Source organism: Patagioenas fasciata, chromosome Z, assembly GCF_037038585.1.
Source record: "Patagioenas fasciata isolate bPatFas1 chromosome Z, bPatFas1.hap1, whole genome shotgun sequence".
Classification (NCBI taxonomy): Eukaryota; Metazoa; Chordata; class Aves; order Columbiformes; family Columbidae; genus Patagioenas; species Patagioenas fasciata.
Window position 1 is genome coordinate 62239915 of NC_092560.1, and position 14289 is coordinate 62254203.

General features: G+C 41.2%; 2 protein-coding genes across 3 annotated transcripts in view; both read left to right on the forward strand.

The window, feature by feature from the left end:
• The window catches only part of LOC136114746 (large ribosomal subunit protein eL37), a 354179-nt gene that overhangs the window by 159757 nt on the left and 180133 nt on the right, over positions 1 to 14289 (forward strand). The window lies entirely within an intron of this gene.
• PLCXD3 (phosphatidylinositol specific phospholipase C X domain containing 3) overlaps positions 1828 to 14289 on the forward strand; it is an 87100-nt gene continuing 74638 nt past the window's right edge. For both annotated transcript variants that reach the window (XM_065861598.2, XM_065861599.2), the window contains exon 1: positions 1828 to 1982. In XM_065861598.2, coding sequence (XP_065717670.1) covers positions 1880 to 1982 — 103 coding nt within the window. In that variant the 5' untranslated portion in view covers positions 1828 to 1879. The remainder of the gene's footprint in view (positions 1983 to 14289) is intronic.

Below are 14289 nucleotides of genomic sequence, written 5' to 3' on the forward strand. Positions count from 1 at the left end.
GACTGGAAGAGATCAACAAAAATATTAACTACATGTTTAACTTTTCAAAAAGCTGTATACTTCAGTTGTATTTCAGAAAAGATAGAACACATAGTGGAATGGATGAAAATTCAGCAGTGGTTTTCCAGGTAACCAGTGAAATCCATTAACAACTTCGGTACTTATTTGATCCAATCACGTTGATAAAAACATTCTTTACTCCTTACTTGGATGCTCTTCAGAAATCTTGATTTTATTTTTTTACTACAATTTCTTTCTGTCCTTTGAAGATGACGTAAAGTAACATCTTCCATCTTCAGGTCATAAATGGGTTTTATGTCTTTGTATCCAAAATGTGGATTCTTTTTTTTTTTTTTTTCCATGTTTACTAATACGATGGATTTTGGAAGGGGCTGATTAGCACACTAATAGGCAGGAAGTAATACTGCAAAAATGAAATCCATCTCACTGACTATTTGCTTACTTCTCCCCTTTCATCTTGTACTACTCGATCCAGATTCAATATCTTCCCAAGGTCATCTGTTCACATTTTCCCAGTCATTTCCCACCTTAAGAGCTATTTCTATTGCAAAAAGTGAGTCAGCAAAATTTCCTTTATTTAGATACCTCAGAAATATTCACTCATTTTCCAATAAATTGTTATTTTGTGGCTGAAGAAAGAGCTTTTCTTCATACTTGCTCTGGAAACTTGTACAGAAAGAGCAAAAAAAAGTTATTAGCAACTGTTCCCTGCAACTTTATTTCCAAAGCCAAGAGTTGTAGAAGATATTGAGTGACAATATAAGCTACAGGATCACAGCTGACCCTGCTAGCGATTCAAGGTGAACTGATAACTGAACTTGGCTCGGACGCAGCTCTCTCTAGGCACTCTTTCTGACACATCTACCAGTTGAACTTCCACACGCATATCAACAGATTTGATAAAAAATAAGCAGTCATACTGAAGTCAAAAGATAGTTCAAGGTTGCTCACAGAGCTTTATCAGTTTTATTCATTCATTGATCTGGAGGGAGTAACATGAATGCTTTGTTAATGCCAACATTTAAGATGCTTCTCCAAAGACAGTTGGGAATGAGAATGGAAGGTATTACTTTGGATCATCCTTAAAGGACAATAAAAATTATTGCCAAAAATCTTCAGAGTGTTCAAGTAAGGAGGATTTTTTTTTTTAATGTGATAACCTATTGCAAAAGGAGAAATTTGTATCAGAGACAGACAAGCCTGACACAGGGATCAGATGCCACACCTGCCCAGGTCTCGGTGGAGAAGGCATTTAAGCAACTACTGGCCAAGGCCCGGGAGGTTATTGTGAAGTCTCAGGGCGAGGCAGGGAAACAGAAGCCAGCCAGTGCCCCTAAACGCCATCCCGCGAGCAGGTGCCTCGTCGGCTACAGATCAGTGGCCGTGGCCGAGCCCGGGGAGGGCTCTGCTGCCTCCACCCGCTCCAGGGGGGCGGTGATGGGGTCGAACCGGCCGGCTGGAGGGGGGCTTGCTGGCGGCTGCGAAGAGCCCATGCAGATGTGGCTCCTGCCCAGGGCCTGGCCGTGACCCTGCTCTCTCTCCCCCAAGGCCCCTGTGTTATTTAGGTCGGGTTCGCCCCGCCGAGCGCCTCGGGCTGTGCTGCTGGTGCTGCCGTCTGGCCCCGCCAGCACCCACCGCTGACAGGACAGAGGGCACCACCGGCGGCGACCCCGACCGCCGTACCCTGCGGGGTCTCAACAGGAGCCGGCCCCGCGCCGCAGGGAGGCGGCTGGGGGCAGTGCCCGGGCTCGGCGGGGCGGGGGGAAGTGGCGCGGGGCGGTACCGGGCGGGCGGGGCCGAGCCAGGCGGGCTGGAGCGAGCGGCGGCGGCGGGAGAGCGGCAGGGGAACGGCGGCGGCATGGCTTCGTCGCAAGGCAAGAACGAGCTGCGGTTTGCCGACTGGATGGCAGCGCTGCCCGGCAGCATCCACCGCACCCCGCTCACCAACCTGGCCATCCCAGGTAGGTGTCCCATCTCCCCTCCCCGCGGGCCGGGATGCGCCGGCGGGGCGGAGAGCCGAGCGATTAGCGCCTTTCACTTCGTGCCGCGCAGGAAGGCAGCGCGCCTGGGGCTGCGCTGCTGTGGCTCTTTTCTTGTTGCCTTCAGAAATCATGCGATCTCAACAGAAGTGTAAGTAGGATGAGAAATGGCAGGTCATGGTCCTCCGACTTCTGAACTCTTCCCTGCACCTTCCACATTTCTTTTTTTGTAAGGTATTAGCTGTAACTGTAGATTTATGCAAAATACGTATCAGAATCCAAGCCAGTAATTGGTTTGGATTGATTCATGGTTTAAGGGAGAATCTAATTTCTCAAGACCTCTTTACCAGCATCCTGTCCCCTCTGAGATGTCAAATAGGAATGAGGTTTCAGAGATACTGAAGCTGTAATGTCTCTTAAGCTCCTTATGAGAAATGTTGACTTCCTGCAAGTTTTATGGAGCAACTGCTCATTGCTACAGCAATTTTTATAACACTAGGAAGAAATACTTTAAGACAATGTAATTGCAACGTCTGTTCAGTAGAATATGTTTTCTATAGTTTCGTTTAAGCACCTTTTAAAATGATATGTCTCCTAGTTTCTTACAGTATACACAAGCTATGTCTAGTATTTTACTTGCTACACTGGTTTTTACCATTGATTGAATATATCTTGTATAAAATTGTACCACTTCAAGGCATAGGAATCTAGCATCTGTAACTGTTATGTCAAATAATGTTGGAGCTGTAAAAGCTTTTGGTGTTAATAACTTTTCATTAACTCACGAGTTGTGGAATGGTCTTGCAGAATATTGGCTATGATGAGAAATGAGTCTGCAATTCAGAGGGCCTTTACAGGTTAAATGTATTTTTTTATAGACTTTCTCAGTTTCAAGGAGATCAGGGGTGGTTTAGATGAGATATTAGAAAAAATTCTTCACGGAAAGGATTGTTGCGCATCGGAACAGGCTGCCCAGGGAAGTGGTGGAGTCACCATCCCTGGAGACGTTTGAAAGGCATTTAGACGAGGTTCTTAGGGACATGGTTTAATGCTAGAGTTATGTTATAGTTGAACTTGATGATCCTGAGGATCTCTTACAGCCAAAATGATTCTGTGATCAAACTTACTTGCTTCCAGATGTAAGAAATTGCCTTTGATATGCATCACCTTTAACTGGCTTCCTTGACTGTAGTATCACGAGGCTGTTAGTGGTGCACCTATCTCACTGACATCTCTCAGTCACTTTCTCATAGCCTCTTTGGGAAGTACAGGACAGTTTTTCACAGTGGACAGGTTTTTTTCAGAGCTTTGGCAGTAATAATATAAACTTTCACACTTTGCTAACATGTTTAAATTAAAAAAAACAACAACCAAAAATGCACAAAACCCAAAACTATCCCTCCCGCCCCCAACCAAACAACAAACAAAACCCAATAAACCAAACCTACTGTGAACTGTAAGAGCTGGTTAATCCTGGTGCAGCATTGAGCAGTGGGCATGTTCTGCAGCCTGTCAGTCCAGAGACTGACCCCTTGCATTGGCAGAACGGCTTGGCTCATGAACAGCCATGCACACATTCTTGCTTTTCATGTAATTAAAAGCAAAACTTATGAGTTGAGTGGCATAGTGTTAACACCTTTGAAACTTGCCATTCTGTTATTTTAAATTGACAGAGACCTTACCAGCCCATCTCACTTTTAAAATGCCCACTTTGGCAAATAGAACCATATCGGGAGGGGGGCAATATATTTCATATGAATTTGTCCATTAGGGAGCTGAGCACACAGGCTGTAGGTATCACTGCAGTTTAAAAATTATCTTTTAACAGTAAATTTAGTATTATATTCAACATACAATGTGGAAATATATAATCTTAGTACAAAGGCAAACATGGGATTGTTTCAGTCCTTTAAGAAGAAATGACATTTGAGACATTCGTAATGTTTATTTGGAAGTTTCCTTTCATAGAACCACACTTGAACATTAAAGTTATGTGTGTGTAATAGCTATTAACATGTAACTGCTATTCAGGTGGTTAATACAAGGAATATGTAGAATCTAAAGCCTTGTATGCCAAATCTTTCTAGTTTTAATTTGTGAATTTTTACCTGTTTAAGAAAATGAACATTTATTTACTAATATATTCATAGAATTAGTGCTATATTTTTGAAATAGGAGTTTTGTTCACTTTTTTTCCTTATCAAAATAAATTAACAGTACATTTATTTTTTTTTTTTTTAGTAAGATGTAAGCTTCTCTTGCAGCAGTAGGAGTACTGATTTTGACCTTAATTCAGCAGGATAGAATTCAGTTCTGGAGCTAGAATAATGGTCCAATGCTAATGTTGAAGAAAACAAACTATTAGCTTGAAAATGTTAGAATGAATTTTCTAAATGAATGTATAATCACTTATCCAATACAGAGGATTTTCCAGTATACTAGGGGAAAAATGTTGTTTCATGAGAAATCATCGGTACGTTTCTCATTGTTTAGGAGTGCTTGGAAATGAGATGATGCACTGTGTGTTTGCACAGACATGCATGTAATATTTAACTGTTGCAAAGAGAAGCACAAAACCCATGGTATCCTATCTTTATCATATTTAAACAATACTGCTGAATGTATGTTATGTTCATACTACGTTTAAGAACATGTTTGATCACACTTCCTTTGGTTGTTATTTTCTTTTTAATTGGTTAGTTGTTAAGCTTCTACAGGCCCAAATTTATACTATTGATCAGCACTTATGCATCCATAGTAAGTTCCGGGTTTTGTTTGTATTCCAGTAAATTCATTTATTAATTTCATTCTCTGCAGTTCCAACCACGTACTTTTGTTTTCCTGAGACCAGGAATCCAGTAGATGAAGCAAAGATCTTTAGTATAACTTGAGCCAGCTTTGTCAATCAGAAACTTTTCCATTTGGATTTCTTCCAAATACAAGAATGATGCATTATACCATGATGTTTTCTTCTTCCATTGTGCTGTGTTCTGTAGCACTGCAAATGGCAGTTTTTCCTCAAGTGAAGTATAACAGTAGCAAATAATAGTATACACTATTTGGAAATAATGTAATTGCTTAGCTTCCAGAAAATACCATGCATATTTAATCTTCTATTGCTATGACAGTTAGAACAATGAAAGGATATATTCTTAGCATTTCAGCCCAAGGTGTATGTCTCCCAGTGCTTGTAAACTGCTTGTTAGGTTAAAAGATCTGCCTGGCTGAGCTCACAACCGTCTGGCTAAGAAAAAGGTGGAGGATTGTGGATTATTTTTGGTTTTTGTGAGGGGTGTCTTTTGGTAGTTCGTAAAGTGCTGTTTTATTCAACACCTCTACCTCTTCGACCATAACAAGAAATAGGTTTTTTGTAGGTAATGATGTACGTTTATAGAACAGAAATCCCTGTGCCCCTAAGTTGAGGCTGGAAGGTGAGGTATAGAGAATCTATATGTTCTGCTGTGTTAATGCCCTCTTAATCCATGTTGAGGATATGAATCATGTCCAATGCAGTAAAACAGACATCAGTAGGCATCATTTTATTATGAACTGACCCACTTATTGATCAATTAACTTAATCTTATGGATAATCTGTAAATATTTATCTAGTTTTAGATCAGCGTGAGTTTTTGTACAAATAATATGTGTAATACATGTTGCTTTTTCCCCTGGTGCAAATATTCCTGGTGTCTGAGAAGTCTGTAAGAATTACTTATGATGGAGAAAAGTATTTTCTTTCTCAAGTAACTAATCCCTCCACTAAAATTGGTGGTAGCCTGAGATCTACTATATGAGCAATCCTGTTGTGGGCTAGGGATATCTGTCCTTCATATAGTGTAGATAAAATATTCTGAATGAATATGAGACCCAAAATATCCCTTAAGTGGATAATTTTGAGATACAGGACTCTTCAGCCTTTCATTTCATAGGAAGATTTTCTACTTTCTTTGAGCAGATGAAGCCTTTGGCCTCAGCATGTGCTCTTGCCACTGGAGGATTCACTATGAGCAATACAATTCTCAGTGCAAACTATTTTCACAGTGATACCAGCTTGGTAGCTATATTTGCTTAATGTAGTTCCTTAAGATGAATGCACAGGATGTGACTGGCTTCTTTTATTTCTCAGATGAGATTTTTTTTTTTTAATTTTGTGTTTTGACCTACAAAGTTTATCCATCAACCAGAAAATGATTACTAGACACAGCAGACATAAAGTTGGCTCATTTTAAATAAGAATCTGTTGGCAGGCGAATTTTTTTTTTCTTTTATGCTACAGATCTTTAGAAAGAGGGTCTGAGACTTGAAATTTGTATTTCCCACTATCCCACCTTCATAACACTTTGAAAAGAAAGAGCAAGACCTCATAGAGAATTAGTTTACAAAAAAGAGAAGGTGTGTGTCAGTGTTAAACCTGTATTAGGAGATGGGAAGTCATACATGGAGACTTGGGAAAAGCATTCATATTATTTTAGCTGGAATATTTTAGCCATTTTGTGAACTACAGCACTGCTGAGGTGACATAACAGCTCTGTTTCAAATGATATTTTAAATTCTTGGCTTCTGTTTAATACCTTGCAAATGTTCAAGTGATTACTTCTTGGGTGGACATTTCTCATTCTCAGCCCCACAGGGAAATTCTTTCATATTAAAAATGGCTAGAAATACTTCCTTGTTGGTTACATAGATATATAGCATTTTGACTGTTTAAATGTTATTAGGGAGCTTTTTAATTCTGAGCTTGAGTAGCTGATAAATTGCACATTCTTAGAGTGAAGAGTGGTTATATTTGGGAAGTGCTTGGGACCTGTTTCATCCTTGGCTGTCCACCAGCGGTCAACAGAGTACCTGAGTATGATTCTGTACAAAAAAAGCTCTGCCTGGAACTGACAATGCAGGTAAACTTAGAAGTAAACCTATAATGTACATTACCCACTTAGCTTTTGACATGCATATAAGGATCTGGAAGAAGTGTTTCTTTTTTTCCAGTGCACCCTGAACTCTTATTTCAGTGTTTTTCTACCCAAAATAAGTACTTCATGCTTTATTTTGTGCTCAGAAAATGAATAAAGTAACTGACTTTCCTCACTTTTTTTTTTATGATAGCTGTATTCTTCCTTATTGATGATCTGCTTTTTACATCGCTTTTATTCATAAAACAGTCTCTCACTGGCCCTGCACATGATACTGTGTCTTTTCCAAGCATTTTAAAATATTTCTGTGTGATGCGGTTTCCTCTGGCATTCACCATTATTTTCCCTTGTCGTGATGTGTTTCTAGCATGCACAGAATGAAGCTGTTTAGTTCCTCATACTGCCATAAAAAAAACAGTTCAAGCCCTTCAGTTACTTGCCCATCTGCTACAAAAACTACCCTGAAACTGCTTTTGCTTGGTTTCCCAATAGGAGCTGTTTATTCAGTCCAGCAATCTCTGTCCCCTCTGTCTCCTGCGGCTCGGATCCAGCAGAGCTGGTTTCCTCCCTGCCCTGCCTTGCTTCCTGTCACCACGGCAGCTGTGACCGAGGGAATGGCTTCATCACCATCTGGAATTATTCCTCTCTTTCCACCTCATTGATTTGCTCTTTCAGTTTCATCTCCTGGCTAGAAAACTTCATACAAAACTTCTTACGATCTTTAACTTCATGTTTGATGTGTGTTTTATGTTTGGTGACTTTCTGTGCTTCTTACTGTAATGCAACTTGTATTGTGTCTTTTGCACAAAATGGTGCTTGCTTTGAAGGTCCTCAGACAGACTCAACAGTGCACATAATAAAAAGTGCAGATGCTAAGTAGACAGAGTTTTGGAGACTATAACTTTAACCCCCTAAGAGGGCTATGCGATCTCTTCTGATGCTGTACACAGACATATGAAATAACATTTTACCTACTTAAGTAGAAACTGATTGTATGTCTTTAATAAATATTTCTCAGATTCAGTAAACAGATTTGTGTTTAACAAATTTACCCTTCAAAGAGCAGCTAGTTCCAGGAAGAATAACCTCCATACCCACCCTGTCATTTTTTTCGAAGTAGGTACAAGTTGTAGATTCACGAATTATAATTTGTGAAGAGATCTGCTTGTGCAGTCCTTACAGTAAAGGCCATGGGGCACTGCGAAGAATATAATTTGGAAGAAGGATGGTTCAAAATATAGAAAGCTTGGATTTTAATCTAAACTTCTGCAGAGTTGAATGTTTTTTCATTTGACCTACTGTAGCATACCTTAGTTTGATCTTATATTTTCCATTATCGTGAAAAGCTGTATTGTATTAGCTAGTAACTATACAGAAATACTGGGGCAAATCAATATAAGCAAGTGCAATGAAACATTTATTTTCCCTTCTCAGATAGCCTGCCAGAAATGGGAATCTCTAGTGATTTCCTCTGTGGGATTTCAGTGATGAATAGCTTATATACTTATTTTCATGTATTTATACTTCTGATAGAAAACTGTACTGGTACTGATACGTTTGGACAGCTAGACCACTTGAGGTCATATTTCACATTTCTATAGAAAGGGTTCAGTTTCCTGATTGGGTGTAGGTAGCCAGCACAGAAATAGTTTGTGCTAAGAAGTGGTTGGCTAATCTGGAGCTCTGATTTATTTATTTTTTTTTCCTACCATTGGCTTCATGGAAGAATGGCTTAACCAGAAGAATATAAACTGCAGTTTATAATACCAGTAGTAACCCCTTCTTAAATTGTACTTTGTCCAAAATGCTTGAGGCAAGTCTGAGGATATTCTCTTGTAGAATAGTGCCTGGGGGCTAAATGCGGAAAGGGGCTGAGTACTGCCAGCTCCCTTGGAACCTGAAGGTCCTCAATCTTCCATCATCTCAGATCCAAGTATCCTAGCAGAAACTTCACTGTGTGGTGTTCCTACTGTAGCAAAATGTCATAGCCGCTTAGAAGTTGTTTTTGTTGAGGTGAAATGGAATATATCATTTTCTCCATTTGGAAGTACAGATTTGGTCTTTTTCTGTCTGTTTTAGAAACACCTCACAGTTTTCACCATGATCTAATTTAAAGCAAATCACTTGATCAGTTTTAGAGGCTTTGCCATCTTTTAGAACATTTCTGTTCATGTTAAATAAAGTTTAATCTTTGCTTCATCTAATCCCTTGTCTGGTTAGCTTGCATACCTAATGCATAGGTACTTTATTGTAGTGTTTCAACTATGAAATAAAATATTGCAGAATAGCTAGAAAAAGAGAAAGATGGGGGAGAAAAAAAAAAAGGATTTCCTTAGTTGTGGTTCCAGGCTTTGCTCAGCTGTGTGTGACACTTTGGATGTTTCAGGTGGTTGGAGATATATGGTGTGCGCTAGTGCTGTGAAGGCAAAAACCTTTCTTGGAAGTTTATTGGATTATAAATTTTGCATGTGATTTTAAAAAAAACAGGATAAAGAGCTCTGAACTAACCTGGCCTTTAAATAAATTCTACAGCTTTTTCCCAACCCCCCAAAAAAACGAAACCCAGTTAGATGAATAGTATACTATACTTTACCTTGTTGTGCTATTATCCACGACGTATTCATGTTTTGGTAGATTTTTTTTTTTTTTTTTTTTAGTATTATTAAACACAGCCTTTCCCTGAGACGGGTCGCCTTTCTGTAGAAGATCAGGTTGGTCAAACAGGACCTGCATTTCAGAAAGCCATGCTGACAGGGTGTCATTGCATGGTTTTCTTGTATATGCGGTGTAGTGTCACTCAGTATGATATGCGCCGTGACCTTACCCAGCACCAAGGTCAGACTGACAGGTCTGTAGTTTCCTGGATCCTCCTTCTGACCCTTCTTGTAGATGGGTGTCACGTTAGCCAGCTTCCAGTCAGCTGGGACCTCCCTAGTTAGCCAGGACTGCTGGCAGATAATAGAAAGTGGCTTAGTGATCACCTCCGCCAGCTCCCTTTGCATCCGTGTATGTATCCCATCTCACCCCATAGGCTTGTGGGTGTCCAAGAGGTGTAGCAGGTCACTAACCGTTTCCCCTGGGATCATTGTGGTTTCATTCTGCTTCCCAACCATGTCTTCAGGCTCAGAGGCTTGAGTACCTGGAGCACAACTGTTCTGACTATTAAAGACTGAAGCAAGGAAGGCATTTAGTACCTCAGGTTTTCCCTTATCTTATGGCACTGTGTTCCCTCCTGCATCCATCAGGGGATGGAGATTCTCCTTAGGCCTCTTTTTGTTGCTGATATATTTATAGAAACATTTCTTGTCTTTAACAGTGGTAGCCAGGTCAGCTCTGTTTGGGCTTTGGCCATTCTAATTTTCTCCCTGCATAAACTTCACAGAATTCTTGTTTTTCTCTTGAGTAGCATGCCTCTCCTTTCAAATGTTATAAATTCTCTTTTTATTCCTAGGTTCGAGCCAAAGCTCTCTATTCAGCCTGGCTGGCCTTCTTCCCTGCTGGTTCGCCTTCTGGCACACAGGGACAGCCTGCTCCTTGTGCCTCTAAGATTCTTTTCTTGAAGAGAGACCAGCCTTCCTGAATTCCTTCGTCCTTCAGTACTGTCTCCCACGAGACTCTGCCAACCACCCTTATAAACAGATCAGAGTCTACCCTTTGGAAGTCCAAAGTAGCAGTTCTGCTGACCACCCTTCTAACTTCTCCAAGAATAGAAAACTCAGTCATTTCATGATCACTATACCCAAGGTGGCCTCCAACCGACACATTGCCCACAAGTCCTTCTCTATTTACAAACAACAGATCCTGTGGGGCTCCTTCCCTATTAGGCTCACTAACCAGCTGTGTCAGGAACTTGTCTTCCATGCACTCCAGGAGCCTCATAGACTACTTTCTCTCTGTTGTGTTGTATTTCCAGCAGACATCTGGTAGGTTGAAGTCCCCCATAAAAACAAGGGCTAGTAATCAGGAGACTTCTCCCAGCTGCTTGCAAAATATTTCATCTGCCTCTTCGTCCCGGTTGGGTGGTCTGTAACAGACCTCCACCAGCATGTCCGCCTTTTTGCCCTTCCCCAAGACTCTCACCCATAGACACTCAACCCTATCATCACCCTCATTAAACTCCAGACAATCAAAATGCTCCCTAATATACATCACTACCTCGCCTCCTCTCCTTCCTTGCCTGTCCCTTCTGAAGAGTTTATAGCCATCTAATGCAGCACTCCAGTTATGAGAGTCATCTTGCCATGTTTATGTGGTGGCAATTATATTGTAGTTTTTCTGCCTCACAATGACTTCTCCTGTTTGTTGCCCATGCTGGGTGCATTTGTATAGATGCACTTCAGATGGACCATTGATTCCGCCACCTTTTCTGGTGAGAAGCCATAATTCCTCTGTGGCCATCTTCAAGTGTTTCAATGGTTTCTAACACAGCAGTAATCCTTGTATTTCTCTTACTGCATGGCTCTCCATCCCCTACCTCCATTGGGATGGCAGACCAAAGTGCCTTGCTAGCACAACCCTCAAGTGCTGGCATGTAACCCTTAGGTATGCTTCTGCCACATGTCGTTTCCTCCCCTCCACCCTTCAAATCTAGTTTAAAGCCATCTCAATGAACCCTGCTAACTCCTGCTCCAGGATCCCTCTCCTCTTTTGAGACAGGTGTGTCATATTTGTTGCTAGCAGGCCAGCTGCCATGTAAGCCAACCTGTGGTCAAAAACCCCAAAATTCTGCCGGTGACACCAGTCCCTCAGCCAGGTATTGATTTGGTGGGTCTTTCTGCATCTTTCCTCGTCATACCCTGCAACTCTGGGGACAGATGAAAACACTACTTGTGCTCCTGTTCCCTTGACCATGTGTCCCAAGGCCATGAAGTCTCTCTTGGTTGTCTTTAGTTTTCTCTTTCCAGTTTCATCGCTGCCTACCTTAAAAATTATTAGGGCGTAATAGTCTGAGGGCCCAATCAGGGCAGGAAGGTTTTTTTTTACGTTTTTAACCCTGATCCCAGGGAGGCAGCAGACTTCCCTAAGAAGTGAGTCAGGCCTGCATATAGGGCCTTCTGTTCCCTTTAGAAGGGAGTCTCCTATGACCACAACCTGCCTTTTTTTCTTTGTGGGAACTGTTTTGATGGAGAGTGCTGGGTGATTCATCCTCGGTGGCATCTCCAACTTAGTTGAACCACCTCACTCAGTGTTGTTGTTTGGTTTCATTTGCAAGGGCTCATAACTGTTTTGCAAGAGAAAAGGATTTTGCTAGATCCTTTTGTTAAAACTTTGTATTCTTCAAAAATACATGCTTAAAATTAAGTCTGGATGTTCACATCGAAGCCAAATGACATGTTTGTACATCTTCTGAACCAGTGCATGACTGGAATTGTCTTCTGATGTTTCTCTCAGAGGCCTGCCATTAAATGTTAGAAGAGAAATGGAGAAGTTTTAGTAATTTTCATTATTTGTGAAGCTGCTGTATGATTTCTAGAAAGCTGTTAGAAAATTCTACTGTGTTTTCTTCTTTGTAGACAAGGGCAGTTAGTCTCCAGAAAACCGCTGATACTGGAACTGGCTTTGCTCTTAGGAGGAGAACTGGGCTGTGGAACAGTTCACTGACCCCTAGGCAGTGCTTTGGGAGAAAGGCTGTGTTCAGCTGCAAAACTCACACAAGCTTTAGATGGAATGCTACTCTCCAGAGATGTGAGTGCCACCCAGAAGTTGCTTTTGTCAGCAGATAAGTTTGTCTAGGTGCTGTTTCTAGTTACTAGCAGAGGAATCCCAACATTTCCTATTTTAGACTTAGTCTTATTTCTTTCTGTCGAAGCTCTTAAATTTTGCAAGACTGTTCTAATAATGTAGCTCCTGTTTACAAATAGCGTCTCAGAAGCCATACAAGTTGGTGAGGTAACCTTCCTTATATATAATACGTCCACATGCATGTTCCCATCCTTTGATCTAAAAGCATGGATGTGTTGCATTGATTCCTTCTGATTTGAAGTGTCTGATTTGCCATCTCAAAATTGGTTTAGCTATTTATGATGGACAGATCAGGAGATCACTTTGGAGTTACTGCAGAAGGCATCTGCCTGTTGCTTTTTGCTTTTTCATTGCTGGAAGGCAATGAGGACTACAGTGGTCATCTGTTTTGCACTGCAGTAGTAGTGAATCATTACTCAAATAGCTGAGGTGAGCCTGGTATGGATAAAGGGGTTTTTGAACAGTTCCCAGTTATCCTCAGCCACAAAAAGCAAGAGAGGAATGTTGATTGAAAGTTCTCCTGGCGATCTAACTCGGGGATTATCTATATCCATCTCTGAATTCTCACTGCACTAAAAAATGTGCTTTTTGGGAGTTGCATCATTGGATCTCCAGAACCTCATCTCAGCAGGTGTGCACTGGAATTAGCTGTGTTCATTGCCTCTGTGTAATAGGCCTCATAGTACACCACAGGAGTCAGCAGTGCATTTTTTTCTGGTAAAAAAACCCCATATTTAAATTCAGGATGACTTAGGACATTTAAGTATGTGGGTCCAAGTCTGGACTTTTCTGTTTCAGGCAGCGTTTGTGGTTTGGCTTTTTAAATGCTACGACTTTCCACCCAGTCAGTATAGTTCTCTCACCATCTCCAGGGCTGAAGTGAAGGCTTGTCCAATGGCACAGAGATACTCAGTGTTAATGAACTGTCATCTTCACAACATTGCTCAGTTGGAGTTCTGGCTTACCCTTCTTCTGATGCAAAATTGGCAGCCTTTACATTTTCCAGGAGCAGAGGTTTTCTCGGAAGAGTCCTATCTGGGACGGGAACAGGGAGCACACGTATTTTGACCTTCTAGTCATGCTTCAGGGCTTATCTAGTAGTGCAGGCATTTGCTGTGAGAGGAAGCTGGACTTATGCCATTAGCCAAGTGTTATTTAGTGCATGGGCCTAGTGAGTGTTTTGAGAAACATTTCATAAGTTGACAATAAATAAGTAGAAATCAAGCCAGCTTCAGTAATTTTTGGATGTAGCTGTCTTACAGAGGAAACAAGCCAAGGGACACTGTGAAGGATTTGAATGCTGCATATACAGATGAATACTGTTGCTTCTAGTGTGAAAGAAGCAGAAACCCCTTTAGAAATCACAGCTGGAATATGAAGAAAACTGCGATTTCTAAAGTCAGTTTTAATGAACTGCCTATCAGTGATGCAGGCTCTGCTGTTTAGAAATGATGTGAGTATGAACTGATAAAACTAGACATTGGCTTGTTTGGGAGCTTGGGATGGTGTGTTGGTGGAGAAATGGTTTGCTTTTTTGCCATTAGGTATTTGGCCCTGTCACGTCCTCCTGCTCTGCAGGCATCAGAACAAATTAGTTGACTGGTCTGATCCACCTTAGAGTTTAGGTTTGTAGCTGT